Source organism: Hypanus sabinus, chromosome 9 (genome assembly GCF_030144855.1).
Source record: "Hypanus sabinus isolate sHypSab1 chromosome 9, sHypSab1.hap1, whole genome shotgun sequence".
NCBI lineage: Eukaryota > Metazoa > Chordata > Chondrichthyes > Myliobatiformes > Dasyatidae > Hypanus > Hypanus sabinus.
The window spans coordinates 42,823,685-42,849,441 of record NC_082714.1 but is presented as its reverse complement, the minus strand read 5'-3'; the positions used below and the strand labels follow the sequence as shown (position 1 = coordinate 42,849,441).

The window sequence follows — 25,757 nt, the reverse complement described above, 5'->3', positions numbered from 1 at the left end:
TGATGAGTCAGAGTACAGGAAGGAGGTAAAGAGCTTAGTAACATGGTGTCATGACAATCACCTTTCCCACAATGCTAGCCAAACAAAAGAGTTGGCTATTGACTTTGGAAGTGCACTTGCTCTTACCTACATCAATGGTGTTGAGTTTGGGAGGTTGAGGCTGAGAGATTCCTTGGAGTGAACATCAACTGATGGCCTATTCTGGTTCAACCACATAGACACCATAGCCAAGAAACCTCAGAAATGCCTATTCTTCCTCAGAAGGCTGAAGAAATTTGGCATGTCCATATTGACTCTTACCAACATTTATCAATGCACCATAGAAAGTAACTGCTTGGTGAGCAGATGCTCTGTCCATGTCTGCAAGAAACTGCAGAGCTAAGCACATCACAGAAACTATGTGGACTCCGTCCATACTTGCTGCTACAGTAGTGTAGCCAACATAAACAAAAATCCCACACATCCCAGATCATCTCCTTTCTCCCCTCTTCCATCAGGCAGAAGATACAAAAGCCTGAAAGCTGATAACACCAAGGTCAGGGACAGTTTCTACCCCGCTGTTGTAAGATTATAAAATAGTTCCCTGGTATGAAAAATCAGACTCCTGATCAATTTATCTCATTATGATCTTGAACTTTAATGCTTACTTCCACTGCACTTCTCCCTACTTTATTCTGCATTGTTATTGTATGATCTTGTTCTATCTCAATGCACCATGTGATGATCTGATCTGTATGAACAATATGCAAGAAAAGCTTTTCACTGTATCTTGTTACATGTGACAGTGATAAACCAATTGCAATTCCAGTTTCAGCCTCTGCAGCCAGCTGCTAAGGATTGTACTGGCATGAACTGGCTTAGCCAGTTCATGAGGAGGAGGAGAACCTCTCTCTCCACCCTAGCTGGACTTCGAGCCTAACAAACCCTCAATGTTTTCTGTCATTATGTGATGGGCAGAAGGTCCGTCAAATTATTGTAATGACTGCGTGATTTTAGATGTCGTTTAAAATCTCAGAAAGATAACATTCAGATATCTGTCACAAGAAAATAATGTCCTACCTGGAACTCATGTTGCAATCTCTTCTCAATCCATTCTGTCACATGCGTGAAGGTTACTTCCCGTTCACCTAGCTTGGGTCGCACCTTAAATTCTAGTCTAGGTGGTGTCCGGAAACAGTACCTAATTAACAAAAATGCAAAGCATTCATTTCCTATTTTCACCCTCAGTTTAGGGACCCGTTGTATTGTTTCTGTAAGACCAGTGATTTTCAAAAGCAAAATACTATCAATGTTGAAAATCGGAAATACAATAGTAACCATGGGAAAAAACAAGCAGTCCAGGCAATAACTGCGATAAGGGGAAAAAATTAGTAAATGTCTCAGGTTAATGACCCTTCATAACAATTGGGGAAATTTAGAGATACAACATTTTTTTAACTTTCAGGGAAAGTGAGGAGGAGAGGTGAGGACAACAAGAAAGCCTTATATAAAATTTCCAAAGAATACTTTGCATCTGTCCTCTCAGAAAATGGTACAATATAAGCATCAGCAAAACCGAGGAGAAATGTAAATTATTGTAAATCGTAAAAGTAGAGAGGAAGATATTGAAGGGTCAGGCATTTTTGAAAATATATGACATGATAGGTCCTATTTTAAAATAGTTTTGATGATTAAATGCATTAAAAATTGTAAGGTTCTACCATAATCCTCCAACAGTCTTTGGCTAAAGGCACAGTGACCAAGGATTGGAAATTTGCTGGTGTGGTACTATTGTTTGTTTGTTTATTTATTAAGGTACAGTGTGGAATAGGCCCTTCTGGCCCTTTGAGTTGTGTCACTTGGTGTGGTGAACTACATATACCTGTCTGGACACGCTCCCTGCTGACTGCTCCTGTGGCTCCTCCCACAGACCCCTGTACAAAGGCAATTGAGGTCTGAGCCCGGCCTCTCTGTCTCCAGGATGTAGTATGGTGGTCAACCACTGCTTGTTCCTTCTTCCAGTCAATGAAAGCCGATATCTTGCCTTTATGTCTCAGAGAGAGTTATTGATGGTGCATCACTCAGCAATCCCACGATTTAATCTTAGCCAAATTACCAGACAATTTACAATGCTCAATTAATCTACCAACCGATATGTCTTCGGACTGTGGAGGAAACTGGAACAACCAGAGGAAACCAACGTGGTCATGGGAAGAACATACAAAGGAATAAAGGAATAAGTATATGTTAGTTGTTCTGACATCAGTGGTGGGGAAATTATTGGAAAAAATTGTTGTGATGAAATAAATCTGTGCTTGGGCAGCATAGGGTAATCAGAGGTCTTGGATTTAATAAGTGAAGGTCTTATCTGATTAATATATTTCTGTTTTTGAACATAAACTACATTTGAAATCAAAAGAGTGATGGCAGTTTGCTTAAAAGCCAATTAATCCAGGGGGTGAGCTAAGTTGGATTAGAGTTTGGTTTAGTGGCAACAAAGCAAAGGGTGGTTGCTGATGTGAGCTTCTAAGAACAAAAGACAATGCCCCAGGGTTATGCAGAGCTCAGTCCTTGGTCCCTTGAAAAGCATGATATATATTTGAAATTTGCCAGCAATATTCAAATTGTTAGCTTGGTTGATAGTGAGGCAGAAAGGTCTAGGTTACAAGCAGATACTCATGGATCAATAAGGTGGGTTCGAAAATGATATTCATTCAGAGGATGTGAGAGGCAATGCATTTGGCAACAGCAAGGCAAACTGGTGGTGTACTAAGACGTGCACAGGAACCAAGGGCCCTTCCGGAGTGTATCTAGGAATCCCCGACAGACACAGAACTACAGGTAGATTGGGTGGCTAAGCAGGTTTATAGGATATTTGACTTTACTGAACGAGGCATATATTGCAAGGGCATGCTACAACCGCATGGAACACTTAAAAGAATAAAAAGTGAATCGATAAGAGTGACGTAGAACAAACCCTAACATTTACAACTAAAGGTAAATATTAATATAATTTTTATTGCTAAGGTAATTTTCAATGTTTTTGTTTTGTTAATAAACACTTTTTTTGAGGATTAGAAAATGTAACTGGGTGACTCTCTTCTAATGCCTTTGCCATTGAAGAACTGCTATTTATAACAATGTGCCACCCAAACCTGATGTTTAAATTCCCGATGTTATGGGATGCCAGAAGTTCTATAACCTCTCAGCATTTTCCAGAAAGAAGAATGTGGCCAAGATCCTGGTTTACTATTAAATATTTCCCTAACAATGTTCTTGTTAGGAAATTGAAGGAGATGCTTCTAATTATATGATATTTAATCTAAGAATTAACAGCAAAACAGAAAGTATAACATCTAAATGAAAGCATTGCATATTAATATTTAGGCTAAATTAGTTTACTTATTGTGTAGGTAAAAAATGACTAAGTTTTGAGAAATAAGAATTACACAAATACAGTGAATATGATCCGGGTTTAATTGTATCTAATCTTGTCAAGGCTGAGTTCAGATTGAGGTATTTTATAATTTTATATTCTCTTTTGGTTCCAGTCTCTCAGAGCAGGAAGCAAGTCATGTAGGTTATTTTTGATTAATTGAGAAGAAAAGTAAAACAAAACTTTATCATAATTTGGACCCACAAAATCAAAATGAAAATGATTCCCCTCACTCTTTGGCTTTCCTGCTTCACTCTTCCTCTACATACTGTGTGTTGGAACCTTGAAAGGATTCTGTGAAGGCTGTCCTTGGCTAAAGCTGATGATCATGTTAAGAATTGTGAACTGTTTGGAATCTAAATAAAAAATATTGGCTTGTGCAAATTGGTTTTGAATATTGAGTTTGTTTTATGCTACTGTCAAATCCTCACTGTTTAATTTTATTTCCTGTTATAATTTTCACAAATTCAGGATAACTCAAGATCCTCAAGTTGACATTTCTTTCAATTTTTAAGGTGAATCTCCCCCATTTTAATAAACAAAATTAATTTTTCTAACTAATATTTTGAATTCTCCATTTATTAGAAGTTTACCTATTTACACAAACCTATGGATCGCTGAACAAGATGGATTTTTAACCCGGTAATTATTTTGCATTTAATTTTTATTATAGGCACTTGTGACAGGTTTTCTGCCATGGCCTGTGGGTGTCTTAAAGCACATTGGGATGTGTGGATGCATCTCTCACTCAACAGGAAGGTGCCATTTACAGAACAGTCCAATGCACCATATGGGTGATTGGAATACATCTTACACCTTCAAATGAGGGCAAGCTTTGATCTTCAACATGATGCTTTTGAGGTCTTCCTTTAGTTTTGCTGCCCTTGCTGCACATTTTGTGAAGACTCAGCTTTGTGTTTACCATTTGTCTAAGGGTCAGTTGTTTCTGTGCTCAAGAAATATGTGCTTTGCATTTGAGGTGATTCTAAATTGAAACCGTAGCAATGGAATTTCAAATCCAATTTAATGCTTCTCGCATGTTGAGTACAGCATTGCTTTGTACAGAATCAGAATGTCAAAGGTAAACCTCACTATGTTTGCTTATTTCGAGAGACAGCGTGCTATCAGGCTCTTCCAGTCCTTGCTGCCAATTACTTCAACATGATCAATTTACCTCCTAGCCCAGGGTTCTTCCTGCTTGGGAGAGTTTCAACTAATCGCTGGGAGGTGGGAACCGAACTGAAGAGGCAGAGGAAGGGGCGGTTGGCTCACAAATACAGAAAGCTTGGAGGGAGTGCAAGAGGGAGGATAGGCAGGTGATAGAGAAAGGATACGCTCAGATTGATGGTTTGAGATGTGTCTATTTTAACGCAAGGAGTATTGTGAACAAAGCGGATGAGCTTAGAGCGTGGATCAGTACTTGGAGCTATGATGCTGTGGTCATTACAGAGACTTGGATGGCTTGGGGGAGGAATGGTTACTTAGAGTACCTGGCTTTAGATGTTTCAGAAAGGACAGGGAGGGAGGCAAAAGAGGTGGGGGCGTGGCACTGTTGATCAGAAATGGTGTCATGGCTGCAGAAAAGGAGGAAGTCATGGAGGGATTGTCTACTGAATCTCTGTGGGTGGAAGTTAGGAACAGGAAGGGGTCGATAACACTACTGGGTATTTTTTATAGACATTCCAATAGTAACAGGGACATCAAGGAGCAGATAGGGAGACAGATTCTGGAAAGATGCAATAATAACCGGGTTGTCATGGTGGGAGATTTTAATTTCCCAAATATTGATAGGCATCTCCCTAGAGCAAGGGGTGTAGATGGGGTCGAGTTTGTTAGGTGTGTTCAGAAAGGTTTCCTGACACAATATATAGATAAGCTTACAAGAGCAGAGGCTATACTTGATCTGGTATTTGGAAATGAACCTAGTTAGGTGTCAGGTCTCCCAGTGGGAGAGCATTTTGGAGATAGTCATCACAATTCTATCTCCTTTACCATAGCATTGAAGAGAGATAGGAACAGACAAGTTAGGAAAGTGTTTAATTGGAGTAAGGGGAAATAGGAGCTATCAGGCAAGGACTTGGAAGCATAAATTGGAAACAGATATTCTCAGAGAAATGTGCTGAATAAATGTGGCAAATGTTCAGAGGATATTTGCATGGCGTTCTGCATAGGTACATTCCAATGAGACAGGGAAAGGATGGTAGGGTACAGGAACCATGGTGTACAAAGGCTGTAATAAATCTAGTCAAGAAGAAAAGCTTATGAAAGGTTCAAAAAAACTAGCTAATGATAGAGATCTAGAAAATTATAAGGCTAGCAGGAAGGAGCTTAAGAATGAAATTAGGAGGGCCAGAAGGGGCCATGAGAAGGCCTTGATGAACAGGATTAAGTAAAACTCCAAGGCATTCTACAAGTATGTGAAGAGTAAGAGGATAAGATATGAGAGAATAGGACCAATCAAGAGTGACAGTGGAAAAGTGTGTATGGAACCAAAGGAGATGGCAGAGTTACTTAATGAATACTTTGCTTCAGTATTCACTATGGAAAAGGACTTTGGTGATTGTAAGGATGACTTACAGTGGACTGAAAAGCTTGAGCATACAGATATTAATAAAGAGCATGTGCTAGAGCTATTGGAAAGCATCAAGTTGGATAAGTCACCAGGACTGGACGAGATATACCCCAAGCTACTATGGAAGATGAGGGAAGAGATTGCTGAGCCTCTGGCAATGATCTTTGAATCATCAATGGGGACGGGAGAGTTTCCAGAGGATTGAAGGGTTGCAGATGTTGTTACCTTATTCAAGAAAGGGAGTGGAGATAGCCCAGGAAATTATAGACTGGGAATCTTATTTCAGTGGTTGGTAAGTTGATGGAGAAGATCCTGAGAGGCAGGATTTATGAACATTTGGAGAGGCATAATATGATTAGGAATAGTCTGTATGGCTTTGTGAAGGGCAGGTCGTGCCTTACCAGCCTGATTGAATTTTTTGGGGATGTGACTAAACATATTGATGAAGGTAGAGAGTAGATGTAGTGTGTATGGTTTTCTGCAAGGCATTTGATATGGTACCCATTGCAAGGCTTATTGAGAAAGTAAAGAGGCATGGGATCCAAGGGGACCTTGCTTTGTGGATCCAGAACTGGCTTGCCCACAGAAGGCAAAGAGTGGTTGTAGACAAGTCATATTCTGCATGGAGGTTGGTCACCAGTGGTGAGCCTCAGGGACCTGTTTTGGGACCCTTATTCTTTGTGATTTTTATAAATGACCTGGATGAGAACGTGGAGGAATGGGTTAGTAAGTTTGCTGATGACACAAAGATTGAGGGCTGTCAGAGGTTACAGCAAGACATTGATAGGATGCAAAACTGAGCTGAGAAGTGGCAGATGGAGTTCAACCCAGATAAGTGTGAGGTGGTTCATTTTGGTAGGACAAATATGATGGCAGAATATAATATTAATGGTAAGACTCTTGGCAGTGTGGAGGATCAAAGGGATCTTGGGGTTCGTGTCCATAGGACACTCAAAGCTGCCTCACAGGTTGACTCTGTGATTAAGAAGGCATACGGTGTATTGGCCTTCATCAACTGTGGGACTGAGTTCAAGAGCCGAGAGGTAATGTTACAGCTATATAGGACTGTGGTCAGACCCCACTTGGAGTACGGCGCTCATTTCTGGTCACCTCACTGCAGGAAGGATGTAGAAACCATAGAAAAGGTGCAGAGGAGATTTACAAGGATGCTGCCTGGATTGGGGAGCATGCCTTATGAGAATAGATTGAGTGAGTTCGGCCTTTTCTCCTTGGAGTGGCGGAGGATGAGAGGTGACCTGATAGAGGTGTATTAGATGATGAGAGGCATTGATCGTGTGGATAGTCAGAGGCTTTTTCCCAGGGCTGAAATGGTTGCCACAAGAGGGCACAGTTTTACGTTGTTTGGAAGTAGGTACAGAGGGGATATTATGGGTAAGTTTTTTACACAGCGAGTGGTGAGTGCATGGAATGGGCTGCCAGTGACGGTGGTGGATGGTGGATACAATAGGGATTTTTAAGGGACTCCTGGACAGGTACATGGAGCTTAGAAAAATAGAGGGCTAAGGGTAACCCTAGGTAATTTCTAAAGTAAGTACATGTTCAGCACAGCATTGTGGGCTGAAGGGCCTGTATTGTGCCGTAGGCTTTCTATGTTTCTATAATGCTGCACTGCACTGCGGTGTTGACCATATTGCTGTCATTTGTTGTAATAGCTTTATCTTTGCTAGACATTCAGCAGGAGCTGTAATAAAGCCCTGAACCCATTTTGCTAGTTTTGACTAGACAATCCAAGCATTACATTCATGTACATCTTAAGGTTTCTAAGCCTTGGCTCAACAAAAACTGGGCATGAGCTCTGAAGATTGAAATAAACACAGACTGCCTGAGAGGATAATGTGTATGTTTCATACTGAGTAAACAAACTCTACTCGCATAGATTTCCAAGGTTTGCTTCGGGTACTCAGAAACATGGTAATGGGTTCTGCACTCATTCATTTATAAACATAATTAAAGGTATGAATAAATGGTGCATGACAAATTGGATGATTGTGATATTATTATTGAAGTCAACGGTACAGAGCAAGTCAAGAACAGAAATGATAATAAAAAAAGTCCCAACCGAAACAAGCAATCGTGGTCTGTTTTCAGCCTGCAGCTAAGTTCATGTTAAAGGGAGAGGTAACACCCGAGACGGTCACTTAGCTTAAATATCAATCACTCCTCACAAATGTCAAATACGAAACCAAAAATAGAACTTTACTGTCAATTTACAGATTCTCATCATGGGGACACACCACAGAGAAACTTGCTTTGAGGATTCTGTTTTTAGTGATTTTTTTTAATGTATTGGTAAGTTGTGAACACAATATTTTGTTTTCACTCAGTTGTTGAATGGTGGAATGTTTGCACAGTCAGGAGTTTTTTCCTTATCTTTGCTATTGGTGAAAATGAGTTATAATACCCTATCTTTAATATAAAAATAATACATTTTATTTATATAATAAAGAAAGGAAAGTGAGATGAGTGTCCTTTTGAGCTGGTTTGAAAAAAAAAATCCTAAAGGGGAGAACTAAGACTCCAAAATTTTAAGTCAAGATCTAATTACCAGTAAGATGATGGGAATTGAGGGTAAGATTAGTTGTATAAAAGCATAGAATTTTGAAAAGAGTAGGCAAAGCACACAGGAAGAACCAACTTCTACGTGCAGCTCGTCAATTTCATCAACACTGCCTCTAATGACCACCCTGCTCTTAAATTCACTTGGATTTTCTGACACCTCCCTTCCGTTTCTCGATATCTCTATCTCCATCTCTGGAGATAAATTTTCAACCAGCATCTTTTATAAACCTACCGGTTCCTAAGGTTATCTTGACTATACATCTTTCCACCCTATCTCCTGTAAAAATGCAACTCCCTTTTCTCAATTCCTTTGCCTCTGCACTTTCCAATCCAGGACATCAGAGATGTCCTTCTTCTTCGAAGAATGGAGTTTTTCTTCCTCTACCATGGATGCAGCCCTCATCTGCATCACCTCCATTTCCTGAACATCCGTGCTCACTCCATCCATTGCCTTAACAGTGAAGGAGTTCCCCTTGTCCTTACCTACCACCCCACGAGCCTCTACATCCAACACATCATCCACTGCAACTTCTGTCATCCCCAAAGGGATCCTACCACCAAACACATCTTTACTTTCCCCTCTTCCATGTTTTCCGCAGGGATCGCTCCCTCTGTGATTCTCTTGTTCATTCGTTCCCCCCACTAATAGTCCTCCCAGCACTCATGTCTACAAGCAGCCTAAATGCTACACTCGCTCACTCACCTCCACTTAGGTCCTAAACTGTCCTTCCAGGTGAGTCAACACTTCACCTGCGAATTTTCTGGGGTTGTTTATTTGTCAGGTGCTCCCAGTGCTGCTTCCTCTACATTAGTGAGGCCTGTCGTAAACTGGGGGACTGTTTTATCGAGTACCTCAGCTCCATCTGCCAAAAGCGGAATAACCTCGAGTCCAAACATTTTAAATCTGATTCCCATTCCTGTTCTGACATGTTGGTCCATGGCTTCCTCTTGTGCCAAGTTGAGGCCACCCTCAGGGTGGAGGAGCAACACCTTATATTCCATTTGGGTAGCCTCCAAACTGATGGCATGATTATTGATTTCTCATTCCAGTAAAAAACTCCATCCACCTCCCCTCTTCTTCTATTCCCCACTCTGGCCTCTTCCTACTTCTCACCTGCCTATCACCTCCCCCTGGTTCCCCTTCTCCTTCCCTTTCTCCTATGGTTCACTCTCTTCTATCAGAGTCCTTCCTCACCAGGCCTTTATCTTTCCCAACAGTATCTTCTTGCTTCCTGTTCTATACCTGAAACAACAAAGAAGCTTAGTTTTACAAATCATTTCTGATTTATTTTTCGTCCCTGAACGATTTATGAGCTTTCAGAATGATTTGTGAGCTGTTCCGTTCACTGTTTCCTCCCCATCTGGCTTCACCTGTCTCCTTCCAGCTAGCCTCCTTTCCCTCCCCCTCCTTTTTATTCTGACATCTCCTTCAGTCCTGAAGAGGGGTCTCAACCTGAAATGTCGCCAGTTTATTCACTTCCGTGGATGTTGAGTTCCTCCAGAATTTTGTGTGTTTAAGTTAATTGCCAGAATGATAGAATGGAAATGAGAAATATTTCCACTGAAGCATAGTGGGAACTTGGAAATTCCTACCTGTAAAAGTGGCTGAGGGAAGAACTCTCATCAGATTCAAAAGATATTCAGCAATGCATTTGATGTGCTATAAACTATTGACATGGATAGACGTCCAGCTAATTAACAGGAAACTGAAAGCTGGCATAAATGGATCCAGTTCTAGTTTGCAAGAAATAATAAATAATATGCTTCAGAAACTGGTGCTGAGGTCTCAAGTTTGTTTCCAATTTGTGTTAATGACGATGATGCCACCAAAGATAAGGTTCCTAAGTTTGCTGATGATGCTGACATAGGTAGGAAGGCAAGTTGTGAGAAGGACTTATGAATCTACAATGGAAAGTAGATTGAGTGAATAAGCAAAGACCTAGGAAAATGTGAAATGGTAAATTTTGGCAAGAAAATTTTTAAAAATCAGCATATTATGTTAATGGGGAGAGATTGCCAAGCTCTGAGATGCTGAGGGATCTGCATGACCTAATGCAGGATTTATTCAAGTCTCAAATGCATGTACAAGAAGCAATTCCAAAAGCTAACAGTGTCATTGCTTACTGGTAGGGGAATAGAATAAGAGTAAAACTCATAATCTCACACATTTAGACCTCAGAGTGATTGACTTTCTTCTTTATTGGATATTCTCATTAATTCTCCAACATTCTAGCAAGCATATATTGCTATTGTTCATGAACATGTGTTATTGTAAATTGAAACAGAAGTGCTGTTTTCCTGTTCATTTTCAGGCAACAGTGTGAAACCTACCATATTCGATCAGTAGGAGGAGGTGGAATATTTACAGCTAGCATTCCCGTCAGTTCTTGAACCTCCACAGTCAGAATCAGTGGAGTGTTTGACACTTCCTCTATTTTCTTCTTGATGAACTCATTCTCCGTGGCTTTTTGGAAGTACTTTGATTTGGCAATCTTGTCCACAAATTTGAGAATCTTCCTGCTGGTACTGCTTCCTGTGTTATAACTGAAACAACAAAGAAGCTTAGCTTTACAAATCATTTCTGTTTTATTTTGATCCCTGAACGATTTGTGAGTTGTTCCTTCCACTGATCCTTCCCCACAATCCAATAATCCTCTTGTCTTTCTTTGGGCCATATGGTTTGCTCTGTGTGATGCTCCTTCCGAGCAAAAAGAGAACAGCTTTAGGGATTGAAAACAGGATGCTGTCTGGCTGCCATTCACTGTTGAATGGGAACCACTATGTTGAACAATTGTTTCTTACCATCAAGCTAATGCAGTCTGTCTGCAGTGGTCAACATAATAGCTTTGTTATTCTAACTAATGCAGTAGGGGAAATGGCTGGTCTACATTTGCAGCCAGACTTCATATTAATGAAAACTGGGATAGACTGACTATAGTTTTGCTGAGTGTCTATGTGGACAGGAGATTCAAAAGGTCAGGTTCCTGCTACTTACAGTCACAAGAGCATCTTATTGCTTACACTAAAGAGTAAATGCTTATATTTGGTATTTTAAAATATATATTTCTGACTGAGCAACCTTGCAACAATAATTTCCTTTGGGATAAATAAAGTTTTATCTTATTTTGAATATATTCTCAGCAACAATAGTTATAGTTAAAAATATCTATATTTATTCCTTATTTTTAAGGATTCACAGTAAGACTTGCATATTTACCATTAATTTGCTGCTGATCACCCTGTCTTTGATGGCACACTATGGTATAAATGTCCCCAAATAAAGATAACATGTGAATATATTATAAAGAGGGTCCTGCTTCTGATAGCCTTCATACAGACCCTGGCTCGATAAAATTCAAAACTAAACTATTCCAGCTTTTTGACGTTATAATCGATGCATTATTTGAAAGGAGTTCCATGATAAAGACAATTTACCCCTCCACACCAGGTGGACCTAATTTGTCAACAGCGGTTCCTTGCAGCTCTGCGGTAGATACTTCCTCTTCGTCTGAAGAACCAGCACTTGAAGATTCTTCATCGCTGTCTGTCAGTATCAAGCTCCGGGGCTTTGATCTTCATGAAGGAAGAAGGGAGTGTTACTGGAAAACGTTAGCAAAAAGACAAAGACGGCACCAAAAAGAAATGGAGTCTTCAGCACAAAATTTGTTAGTATCTGTCACACTCGGTATTTTCTCTGGTTCCCATTTGAAGTATCTATCATCAAATAAACTCAATTTGAAAGAATGAGTTCTGACTGTGTAAGATGTCCTCATTAACTGGTTCCCTACAGCTTTCTGCTGCCTACATATGCTCAGCATAGCTTAACTCGTTTCTCCTGTATTGATAGTTCAGCAAGCTGAGCTTCTAGAGATCACAGGAATGCTGAGGAAGAGTAGGAAGGTTTGAGATCTGAGAATATGTCTATTCATCAAAGCTGCTTTGGAGGACCAATACAGAAAAGGCACAGTCTCTTTCTGTGCTCTGAAATTTTCATCTAGATTTTCATTGTGAAGGACCAGCCATAGGCTGTCCAGTCCTTTTTAAACTAATTAAAAAGAGAGACAAAGATGAAAACTGAAATGGAAACAAAGTTACATGAAAAGTGGACAGAAAGCACTTTGAGGCTGATGCTAAAACATTACTTAGGTTCCTTTCAAATAAGCTTAACTGCTTTAGGAGTTCAATGGTAATAAGACATGAAGACATAGGAGCAGAATTAGGCAGCACGGCCCATCGTGTCTGCTCCACCATTCCATCATGGCTGTTTAATTTTCCTTCTCAACCCCATTCTCCTGCCTTCCCTCTGTACCTTTGACACTCTGACTAAACAAGAACCTATCAAACTCCATTTTAGATGTACTCAATGACTTTGCCTCCACAGCCATCTGTGGCAATGAATTCCAAAGATTCACCACCCTTTGGCTAAAGAAACTCCTTCTCCTCTCTGATCTAAATCTATATCCCTCTATTTTGAGGCTGTGCCTTCTGGTCATGGACTCACCCACTACAGGAAACATCCTCTCCACATCTAGGCCTTAATATATTCAAAATGCTGGTGGAACACAGCAGGCCAGGCAGCATCTATAAGGAGAAGCACTGTCAATGTTTTGGGCCGAGACCCTTCGTCAGGTCCTGACAAAGGGTCTCGGCCCAAAACGTCAACAGTGCTTCCCCTTATAGATGCTGCCTGCCCTGCTGTGTTCCACCAGCATTTTGTGTGTGTTGTTTGGATTTCCAGCATCTGCAGAATTCCTCGTGTTTGCTTAATATATTCAATAGGTTTCAATGAGATTCCCCCTCATTCTTCTAAACTCTAGCAGGTACAGGCCCAAAGCAATAAAATGCTCCTTTTTGTTAACCCTTTCATTCCCAAATAATTTAGAAAATAGCCTATGCCTTTCTTTCTTTCCTCTTCCTAAGTGCATGATCATACACTTCACTATGCTATATTCCATCTGTCACTTCTTTGACCATTCTTCCAACAAGTCCTTCTGCAGAATCCCTGCTTCCTCAACACTACCTGCCCCTCCACCTACCTTTGAACCATCTGCTAACTTGGTCACAATGCCATCAATTCCATTATCCAAATCAATGACAAACAACATAAAAATATGTGTGGTCCTAATACCAATCCCTTCAGCACATCATTATCACTGACGGCAACCAGAATAGGCCCACTTCTTTCCAACTCTTCGTCTTCTGCCCGTCAGCCAGTTTTCTATCCATGCTAGTATCTTTCCTGTAGTATTATGGTTCTTAAGCAGCCTCATTAGCAGCACCTTGTCAAAGGGCTTCTGATAATCCAAGGAAACAACACACACTGACTCTCCTTTGTAATTCCTGCCTGTTACTTCCTCAAAGAATTCCAACAGATTTTTCTGGCAAGGAAATGTTTAAGGAAATGTTGCTGACTTTGGCCTACTTTACCATGAGCCTCCAAGTACCCCAAAACTTCATCCTTAATAATGGACTCCAACATCTTCCCAAGCATTCCAGAATCTAGTAATTCTTGAAAGATCATTACTAATAATCTCTTCAGCTACCTCTTTCCATGAAAACTGATGCAAAATACTTAATGCGTTTGTCTGCCACTTCTTTGCCTGCCCCATTACTACTTCTCTAGCATATTTTCCAGTGGTCCAGTATCCACTCTTGTCTCTCTTTTACTCTTTATATATCTGAAAAAAAACATTTGGTATCCTCTTTTATATCCTTGGCTAGCTTACCTTCATATTTAATTTTTTCTCTCATCATGCTTTTTTAAGTTGCCTTTTGTTGGTCTTTAAAAGCTTCCCAATCTTCTAAATTCCCACTAATCTTTGCTATATTATATGCCTTCTCTTTTGCTTTTATGCTGTCTTTGACTTACCTTGTCAGTCATGGTTGCATAATTCACCCTTTAGAGTGCTTCCTCTTTGGGATGTATATATCCTGTGCCCTCTGATTTGCTACTAGAAACTCCAACTATCACTGCTCTGCTGTCATTCCTGCTAGTGTCCCCTTCCAATCAACTTTGGCCAACTCCTCTCTCACGCCTCTGTAATTCCCTTTACTCCACTGTAATACTGATAAGTCTGACTTTACCTTCTCGCTCTCAAACTGCAGAGTGAATTCTATCACTGGGAGATCACTGCCTCCCAAGAGTTCTTTTACTTTAGCTCCCTGATCAAATCTGGTTCATTACATAACATCCGATCCAAAATTAACCTTTTCCCTAGTGGGTCTGACCACAAGCTGCTCTAAAAAACCATCTCAGGCATTCTACAAATTTCCTCTATTGAGATCCAACCAGACTTCCCCAGCCTATCTGCATTTTGAAATCCCTCATGACTATCGTAACATTTACTTTATTACATGCCTTTTCTATTTTTATTGTAATTTATATCCCACATCCTGGCTGCCATTCGGGGGCTTGTATTTAACTCCATTAGGGTCTTTTTATCCTTGCCATTTCTTAATTCTACACACAAAGATTCTACAATTTTCGATCCTATATCACCACTTTCTAAGGATATGACTTCATTTTCTACCAACAGAACCACCCCATCCCTTCTGCCTACTAGACTGTCCTTTCAATACAAGGTATATCCTTGGATGTTGAGCTCCCAACTATGATCTTCTTTCAGCCACGTCTCAGTGATGCCCACAATGTTATACTTGCCAATCTCTAATTGCACTATAAGATCATCTACCTTATTCCACATACTACGTGAATTCAAATATAACACCTTTAGTCCTGTATTCATCACCTTTTTCGATTTTGCCCCCATGCTACTCTTCAACTCCTTCCAATGACTGCAGTTTTACCCTATCATCTGCCTGCCCTTTCTCACAGTTCCACTACACACTGCATTGACTCGTATACTGACTGCCCCATCTTCTGCCCTATCACTCCAGTTCCCACCTCCCTGCCAAATTAATTTAAATCCTCCCCAACAGCTCTAGCAAGCATGCCCGCAAAGATGTTGGACCCCCATGAGTTCAGAAAAATTCATGAAAAATATACACCGTATGATTTTTGACTCCATGATTTTTCAAATGATATTATGTAATTCAAGACTAAAATTACAGTTAAAATCCAGAAATCTACACTCAGTGGCCACTTTATTAGGTACACCTGTACATCTGCTCCTTAATGCAAATACCTATTCAGCCAATCATATGCCAGCAACTCAAAGCATAAAAGCACGCAACAATGGTCAAGGGTTTCAGTTATTGCTCAGACCAAACATCAAAAGAGTGAAGAAATGTAATCTAAGTGATTTTGACCATGGAATGGTTGTTGGTGCCAGATGGGGTGGCTTGCGTGTCTCAGAAACTGCTGATCTGGGATGTTCATGCACTACAATCTCTAGAGTTTATAGAGAATGGTGCAAAAAAAAATCCAGTGAACAGCAGTTCTGTGGGAAAAATTGCCTTGTTATTGAGAGAGGTCAGAGGAGAAGGAGAATAGTCAGATTGATTCAATCTGACAGGAAGGCGATAGTAACTCAAATTACTATGTGGTACAACAGTGGAGTACAGAAGAACATCTTTGAATGCATAACATGTCAAATCTTAAAATGGACAGGATGCATCAGCAGAAGACCACGAACATATAGTTGATGGCAAATTTATTAGGTGCAGGAGATCACTGTGTGTCTGTTTACGTAAAACCAATAGTTTATCCAGTCCGAAAAATGTTGCTAATTTATTATCCAGAATCCTAATTATCTCATCAGATTGACACTCTGAGATGTTGCCAACTAGACATGCAGTACCAGGAACCTTTGGCTTGATGAACACAATTTACTGTCTGTTTATTTGGCAAGAATCCCAGAGGTAACCTAGAAAACCTTTCAATAGATGCAATATCTCTAAAGATCAGATATGTCAAATTTGATGCAGAAGAAAGCATGGAATAAAACTGATAATCAACCAGAAATTCAAGCAAACACAAAAACCAATGCAGGAAGGAAGTTGAGGAGGGGCCAAACTTGGCAATTAATTGCACGGGAATCACATTATGAACAGAGGACTTTGGCCTCTTTCATTAGTGGGTTAGAAGGAAGGTGGCAGTGGTTGGAAATGAGCATAATGGTAAGCAGCCCCTTGGGAAGACTGGGTTAATTTGGAAGGTTAGGTCTTTGAGATCAACAACACTCAGGGAGAAGTGTGGGTGATTTGGTATTTGAGTGTTTAGCAATCAGCTGTACTCGGAGAGGGTGGGTGATTAAAGGTTGGGGGGGAAGGATTAGTGATTGGTAGTCTTTGGGAAGGGTGAATAATTTGGAGAGTAAGGGTTGTGATCATCAGCACACTAGAGCAGGAGGTAAAGGTTGAATAAATTAGCACCGATACACTGAATTGTGGGACTTAATAAGGGACAACTATTGGTTCACTCTACTTTTTGTAGTTGGAATGATTTGACATTACAAACAGATTGCAGAAGGCTCTAAGAATAGACCGGTGAGCCTGATGTCATTAGTGAGTAAGCAATTTGAAGATATTCTAATAGACTAGATATATGAGTACATAGTTACACAGGGACTGATTAGGGGTAGTTGACATGGCTTTGTGTGGGGTAGATCATGTCTAACCAATCTTATAGACTTTTTCAAGGAGGTTTACAAAAATATTGATGAAAGAAAGGCAGTGGATGTTGTCTACATGGACTTTAGCAAGGTCTTTAAAAAGATTCCACATGGGAGGTTGGTCAAAAAGGATCAATCGCTTGGCATTCACGATGAGGTAGTAAATAGGAATCAACATTTGCTTCATGGGAGAAGCTAGAGTGGTAGAGGGCTATCTCTCTGACAGGAATCAGTGCTGACACTGTTGTTGTTTGTCACCTGTATCAATGATCTGAATGATAATGTAGAAACTGGATCTGCAAATTTGCAAAGGCACCAAGATTGGGGTGTAGTGAACAATGAAAAATGCTACAAAGCTTGCAGTGGGTTCTGGACCAGCTGGAAATATGCTCCACCATTCAATCATGGGCTGATCCAATTCTTCCAGTCATCCCCACTCCCCTGCCTTCTCCCCATACCCTTTGATGCCCTGGCTAATCAAGAACCTATCTATTTCTGCCTTAAATTCACCTAATGACTTGGCCTTCACAGCTGTTCATGGCAACAAATTCCACAGATTTACCACCCTCTGACTAAAGTAATTTCTCAGCATCTCTGTTCTAAATGGACGTCCTACAATCCTGAAATTATGCCCTCTTGTCCTAGACTCCCCTATGATAGGAAATAATTTTGCTATATCTAATCTGTTCAGGCCTTTTAACATTCAGAATGTTTCTATGAGATCCCCCCCATATTCTCCTGAACTCCAGGGAATACAGCCCAAGAGCTGCCAGACATTCCTCATACGGTAACCCTTTCATCCCTGGAATCATTCTCGTGAATCTTCTCTGAACTCTCTCCAATGTCAGTATATCCTTTCTAAAATAAAGACCCCAAAACTGCACACAATACTCTAAGTGTGGTCTCACGAGTGCCTTATAGAGCCTCAACATCACATCCCTGCTCTTATATTCTAGAAATACCTCTAGAAATAAATGCCAACATTGCTTCCACCTTCTTCACCACCGACTCAACCTGGAGGTTAATCATTGACGCACATCGTAAAAAGCAACGGTCCCAACACCACCCCCTGTAGAACTCCACTGGTAACTGGCAGCCAACCAGAAGAGGATCATTCTGGATGTTCTGTATCATAAAGGTGAAAGGTGAACCATAGGGGGAACATGAGGGGGATCTTCTTCACACTGGTGGAGGTGAGGGTGTGGGACGGGCTGCCAATGGAGGTGGTGGATGCAAGTTTGATTTCAACACTTAAGAAAAGTTTGGATTTGGGACATGGTTGGGAGGGGCATGGTGGGCTGTAGTCCAGGTTCAGGGTGAGGAACAAAGATGGAAGATAGAACAGTCCAGCACAGGGGCACGGCCTTCCGCCCACAATGTTTTGCTGAACCAGCTAAAAAGAAAGTTTTTAAAAAACACAGAATAGTAGTTGAGGTCAAACTAGTGCCTGTTTCTGTGATGTGGTTCTCTAAGTCTCTATGGCTCTAATTATTTGTCCTGAAATCTCTTGAGCTCTGTAAATCAATTCATGTCATAAATGATGTATGTGGTGAACCAATGGGCCATCTCAGCAAAGTAAAAGGTCTCTTTTGGGTGTGGACTGAGGGCAAATGTCAGGGCTCCACTTCTCATTAAATTAGAATTTTCTTTAAACGCCACAGAGGCTGTAAAGTCAGCTGAGCAGCTTTTCTGAATTGCAACGCCAAACGTTGACGAATGCAGAAGGGGCTCAATTGGCTCAGCTTGGAGAATGACCTGAATAAAGAAAATGGGTACTGGTTCAGAATCAGGCCTTCTCACTTAATCCGCAGTGTTTTAATCAACCCACAGTATTAACACAGCGTGCAATCCCGATGAAATGGGTTGCACCAGATTTTAGTTGAAATGCTGGAAAGCTTCAGCATTATGGTGTCACAGGTAAACTGGCTGATCCAGATAATATACAAAGATATTCTCTTGGTCAACAGTGTTACGTTTACAGATAACAAATTCTCAGATTGGCAAGAAGACGTGTTCAACCTTTTATATCATAACAAACTACACTTTCACGTGTTATTTCCTTGGCAATACCACTGAAGAAGGTTTGTTGTGCATTTGTAGGACTTCTTGCATTACTCAGTCCATCAAAGGAATAAGAATTGAGAAACATTTACAACTTTAAATGTGGACTGGGAGAGCACAAAATCCTTGGTCCTAAAAATTCAAAAGCTGCAGATCCAAACAAGATTCTGTCTTGATGCATAATGGCTTGCTGTGGCAACCACTCTGTTAGTGACTGCAAGAAACTGCAGAGAAATGTGGAGGCAGCTCAGCACACCACAGGAGCCAGCCTCCCCTCTGCGGACTGTCTATTCTTCTCGCTGTGCCAGTTATGCAGCCAGCGCACCTACAGTAAAACATTCTCTCTTCTCCCCTCTCCCCTCAGGGAGATGATACAAAAGCCCAAAAGTACATGCCACCAGGCTCAAGGACAGCTTCTGTCCCACTGGAATGGACCTCTTGTACAATATGAAGGACTCCTGGCCTTGCAACATACCTCGTTATTATCTTGCACTTTATCGTAGGAAAACTCTGATTTTAAGCCTCCACTGCCTTGCGGACATACCCACCCATGGCTTCGGGAGTAAACCCTGAGGAAGAAATCCGGAGCTGGAGTCCCTAAGGCAGTTTGATGTTGTTTACAACTTCATTCTGGCAACCTCTGCAACGACACTGGTGTCAAGCTGTATCGTTGTTTGTCCTTCCCTTGGATTACATCAGTGACGTGGAGAGGGGGAACCGGCTGCACCCCGGAGAGGGCCCAGACCACCAGAGGCACAAACCCATGATCCCCTGGGATTGATGGCTGCCTACTATTGTTTACCTGCACTGTACTTTTCAGTAGCTTTTGCACTTCATACTGCATTGCTATTTTATTTAACCTTATTTTAGCTCAAAGTACTGTGCAATGGTTTTATCTGTATAAATAATATGAAAGACATGCTTTTCATTGTATCTTTGAGCATGTGACAATAAGAAATCCACACCAGTTCTGATATCAAAAGTGGATTAAGCTCTAAGTGTAGAGAAATGGCCAGTCAAAATCTCTGTAGGTCTTTCTCCTGGGCTACTAGGAGTTACTACGAGATATTCAGAAGACCATAAGACATGCTTTAGGTGCATAATTAGGCAAGTTGGCCCATCGAGTCTGCTCCACCATTCTATCATGTCTGATGTATTATTCCTCTCAACCCCTTTCTTCTGCCTTCTCCCTAAAACCTCTTTACTAATTAAGAACCCATCAACCTTAGCTTTAAATATACCCAATGACTTGGCCATTGGGTCATCATGGCTGGCTACGTATCCAGAGGATGGTAGTCAGGGACGTTCTAGGCTCCACCCACTTCTGATAGATCTTCCAATCACTGCAGAGCACAGCGTAGCAGGATCTTTGTCTGGTCCTGGTAGAGCGGACTGGGCATGCAGGAACTTCCAACATAGGAAGGCTCTCTTCCTTTCTCTTTATCTGTTAGCCATGTTTTGAACATGTTGAGAATCTGGCCCTAATGAAATTTCTGACTTAAAAGCACGACATCCTGATTCCATCCTAACATAGCCTTTTTGATGAATCTTTTGGGGGAGGATCTGTGGACAAATGTCAGGAGCCCAATTCTCCACTCACCTGGCACCCACACCAGTATGTCTGATTCTTCATCAATCACACAGCACCATGTTCTAAGATAAACTTCATCAGGACCAGTTAGGTAAATAGTAGCAGCCAAAGGACCAGCTTTCCATTAGGATACTTGTGTATGTGTATATGTGACCACACCTGTACACTTGTGAGTGACTAAGATGTTCATCGTTCTTGAATGTACCGGTAATTGGCCTTACAAAAATAACTGCTTGAGTATGTGTGCACATGGACAGAATTGAGTAGATGCATAACACAAAGCCAGAAAAATACAGCAGTCTCCGGTTGAGGGCTCATCTGAACAGAGAGATCATGGTTTAAACCATAAACCATAAAATCCTCAAGGGTGCATTTTAAAATCTGCATGCATATTAATTTTGTTATTTTAAGGAAGTTTTGTTTTGGTGACTGAGGAAATGCAAAAGGCAATCTGCACAGCTGAATTGAGAACTCTGTGGACAGGAGAAAGTTTACTGGCCAGGATATTCTCTCCTTTGGAATGAGAAGTCTGACAGAGAAAACAGAAAGAAAGCAAATAGGAGCAGGAGAAGGACATCGAGCCCGCTCCCCTATGTACTGTGATCATGACTGAACATTATCCTCAATGCCAGATTCTTGCCCTCTTCCCACATCCTTGATGTCTTGGTGTCCAGAATCTTATCAATCTTCCTTATTTTTTCCCCCAGCAACTTGGTCTCCGAGTGTAGTGAATTCCATTGGTTCACTATTCTTCAAGTGAAGAAGTTCCTCCACTTTGGTCCCAAATCTTTTGCTTTGTAACCTGAGTCTTAGATCTATGCAATCCAGCTACTTCTCTACATCCAGGTTGCACAGCCTTGTCAGGATTTTGCCAGTTTCAAGCAACACCCACTCTTGGATACAAGGCACTTGCTTGACTTGACTCTTACCTACTGATCTGCAGAAAGAACACAACCTTCCCCATTCATCTATCATGCCTTTTGCAACTAATTACTAAGTCTACTCTAACTTCGGATCCTGCCCACTAAGTTCCAGCCTTAACCTCCATGATTAATGATCCTCAAAAATTGCAGGTAGGTTTTTAGTTAGCTTGAAATTTGTAGCTAATTATTTGGCCTGACATGTATCTTTGAATCCCCAGGTGTGACTCCTTGGGGATGCTCTCCCATGTAGAACCCCAAATGAAAGTTATTGCATGTGCAAAAGTTGTTCAGAAGCATACAACACCTCAGGCCTTGGATGTTACCGAATATAATATTCATGGGTCCTTGCAAACAGTCTGATTAATGAACCTTTTCTACCAATTTCTATGTAAATGGTGCAGAAACGTTTCCAACGTTGTCAATGAATTGGAGAGAAATACTCCTACCATATGGAACATAATTATTTTGTTGGAATTTAGTGCAATAAGTTTACAGTACATGAAGGGGGAGTTGCTTCATGTAGGATATGGGATATTAATAGGCAACTGTCTATCTGCTTTGAATTTAATCTTGAACTATCTGCACAGGGAGAAACATAGCCAGAGGCTGACAAGTAGCAGTGCCTCCTAATGAGATTGGAGATGTTTTAAAATTTGTGTTTTGGGAACAGAGAGTTATTGGTACGGCCAGCATTTATTGTCCATCTCTAACTCCCCTTGAGAATATTATGGTGAGTCACCTTCTCGAAATGCTGCAGTCCTACAAGTGGAAGTCCTCTCACAGATTTCAGATACAGTATCAGGTAAAATCTGTGGTGTGTATACCTTCCTAACATCAATATAAGAATACAGGTTCTTGCATTAACTAATCAGAAAAAAAATTAGCACTGAAATATTGAAAAGTGTTCACTTGCCTCTCTGTTTTTCTGTCAACCAGATTCATCCCTTCTGGGACCAATTCTTTCCCCAGCTTACACAGATTCATCTTGGTTTCCAGTGTCATCTGTAATGCTCCATGGTATGCAATTTCCAAGTCTACCCAGAGCCCTGTGAAAGGACAGAGACACTATCATACTATCATCTCACATTATTAAAAATAATGAGTTTTCTACTAGATTGGAGCTTTAAGTTTATATTCTTTGAATTAGAAAATCATGCCCTGGTTGAAATATCTTCCCGGACATTTTATCACATGACCTGCCTTCAGTGGCCTGATCCGTCAATGGCTATCAGATGTCCACTCCAAAGAACGTCACTTTCCCAAATTAGTTAGAAAGAGAACAGACTCCATTACTTGTATTGTATGATTATTCCTTGATGGAAAAGTCTATTTAGGCTGCATCTGGAGTGGTGCATTCATTTCTGGAGGCTTTAGAGAGGGTGTAGAAGAGACTTCTGTCTCGATTAGAGGGCATTCTTTACACAGAGTGGTGGGTGCCTAGGGTGGAGGTGGAGTCAAATACAATAAAGGCATTCAAACGGCTCTTGGATAGGTACTATTCTATATTCTATGTTCTGAGGTAAATAAAATTTCTTCCTTTCATAACTGCTAAACAAAAAGAGTAAACAAAGTAGAAAGAGTTGTACATTTTTTAAAAATGTCATTTCATCAGTATCCGGCAGATCAATCATTAGTTCCTGGAGACTTTGGGTTAGTCCTGGAAAATTGATAATGTTATCTGGAATGTTAGTCTAAGGATCATTGAAATGAATGGATACCTGATGTACATTTATAACTGTTATTCTATCTCCTTTTCTTAAAGAATAAGCAACTATATATTTTGAGTATTTTTCTTGTCATTGTAATGATATTACTTTTTCCAGGTGGCTTGGGCTGGTTGTTGGGTTTGACAAGAATTTTCTGCTCATTCATTTGATTTTCAAGCTACTGATACTGTTGAAATGAAAACCATACACCAAAAGGGAACTCACTTCTCAGAATACCACCCATATGGTGAAGACACGTTTAACAAAATGCTCCCACCATTCATTATACATGCAAACACTCTCCAGCAGAGGTCGCTGTTTTCAATCTGGAAATGGAAATATTGAGGTGATTTGCCTCCCCCACACCTCCACAGATCCTAACTATGCTAGTTCCACAGAGGCTAATTTAAATCCCTTTATTAGTGTTATGCCTGAGATCGATTAAGTAGAAGAACTGCAAAGATCAAATGAGTTTCATCACCTTGGTAATACATTGATGACTAACAGCTGGAGAATTCCATGGTTCATTAGCAGAGTCGTCAATAAGCATTCTGTGATATTGCAAGCAGAAAGCACAACTCTTTGTTTGCTACAGACGGTGCATAGCTAATCCTTACCCTCAGCTAAAGTATTAAGTATATCGATCATAGTTAGTAACTCTGAACACTAGGAAAAAGAAGTAAAGGACTTCATTCCCACATGGACACCCAGAATTTAATCAATTGGACATACTGTTGCTGCAAGCTTCAATGTCCTTTCCTTTTCAAGGCTATAAAAAGGATGTCATCTTAAAGGAAAAGGATCAATAAATCAATTTTATTTCTAGATAAATTGTTGCTCTTTAATAATACAGAATTATCTGGTATTTCAATTATTAAAGTTCTTGACGGTGAGAAGCAACTTTGTTCTATGGCAGGAAATTCTGAGCATTTCAAACCTACTTACCTCTTTGATTGATTGATGGGCTGGAAGTGCGGATGATTGCCGGTAACAATGTTCCCAAGTCCAAGTCAGTGAGGGTAAGTTCATTCATAAAATATGGCAGCTAATGAAAGATATAAAATTAAACTGCTTAATGACTTTTGATGGCTTTTTAAGTGACATTAGACCTAATTTTGGCCCATAGTCACTGGGATTTTAAGCTTATTATCAAAGACTATACATTTTCTAACAACTTTAGCATGGTAAAATGCCCTGAGCTGCCTCATAAGATAATTATCACAAGAGCTACATGAGAAAATAGGACAGGTAACCAAAATCTTGGCCAATGTATTAGGTTTTAAGTGGAATTTCAAAAGCAAACTAGATGAAGGGAGGTTTAGGGAGGAAATTTTAAAGTCTTGGGGTTGACATCCAAAGACAAGTCCTTCACATTTAACCCATGAGGTCAGACAATAAATTTGACTCACAGGCACCTGTTTTTCTATGTGCAAATCACATATAAAAGCCAGTGGTTGTTTTAGGTAAAAGTTTTGACACTGAGAATTTGAACAATATATCTCCAGGGTCAATTCACCTCAACATGATTTACATTCTTCAGGAGTTATTCCCCTGCCTTATTGATGGAAACTGGATCATTAACAGGCAACCTACAACTTTTGTTTATAACTCTGCAGTGCCAACTACAAGATGTGAATGAAAGACTGCTGGCTGGGGTATCAACAGGTCTCTGTCTCTCTGTGTGCCTTTCTGAGCTTTCATGGTTGAGTATACTTGTTACAATCTAACTGAAGTTTACCGATTCTATTGCAGGTTTCCAAAATCATGCACTGCACAAATATGCTGAATAAAGATCCCGTGCTTTACAGTGGAATTGGACTCAATGTTTGAGGACAAATGTGGACGGGTTGGGGTGGCCACACAACTGGTGCTATGCCTTCATTCTCTCTCGTGTTCTGCTTGACCTCATGGTGCCGCTTAACCTTGGCTGCACTGTGGCTGCCTTGGAAAGTGTTTTTTTTTCTTCACGGCCTGTTTCCTTGATTCCCAATTGTAAAAGTATGGCAGCAATAATCTCTGTCTGCATTTGCGGGAAATCTTGCAGACTGCATTGTATTGCAGCAATCAGAGTGAAAAGTACCTTCCTGAATTTTGACTATAACCTTTCCTAATTTTGTGATTTTTGAGGTGGTAGGGGCACTCTGAAATGGCCATTAGTGGTACACACAGAAGATACTTCCTGAGTCAAATGGGGGTGAACTCCATTTTGTAGTTCATTATCTGTATGACAAGAAATAAAATGGCATCCATAGGTGAGACCATGAATAGATTTGAACACAAAAATCTGAAGGTTAGATTTGAAGAGAAGCATTACCGATTAAAGTATGAAGGGAAAG

At 40.5% G+C, this 25,757-nt stretch overlaps 1 protein-coding gene across 1 annotated transcript in view; it reads right to left on the bottom strand.

The window, feature by feature from the left end:
* Positions 1–25,757, bottom strand: part of tex2l (testis expressed 2, like) — a 69,318-nt gene that overhangs the window by 5,211 nt on the left and 38,350 nt on the right. The window contains exons 6-10 of the mRNA XM_059978824.1: positions 24,367–24,466; positions 22,629–22,761; positions 12,003–12,140; positions 10,899–11,111; positions 1,060–1,180 (exon numbers count right to left, since the gene is read on the bottom strand). Of these exons, the coding sequence (XP_059834807.1) occupies positions 1,060–1,180; positions 10,899–11,111; positions 12,003–12,140; positions 22,629–22,761; positions 24,367–24,466 (705 nt within the window). The remainder of the gene's footprint in view (positions 1–1,059; positions 1,181–10,898; positions 11,112–12,002; positions 12,141–22,628; positions 22,762–24,366; positions 24,467–25,757) is intronic.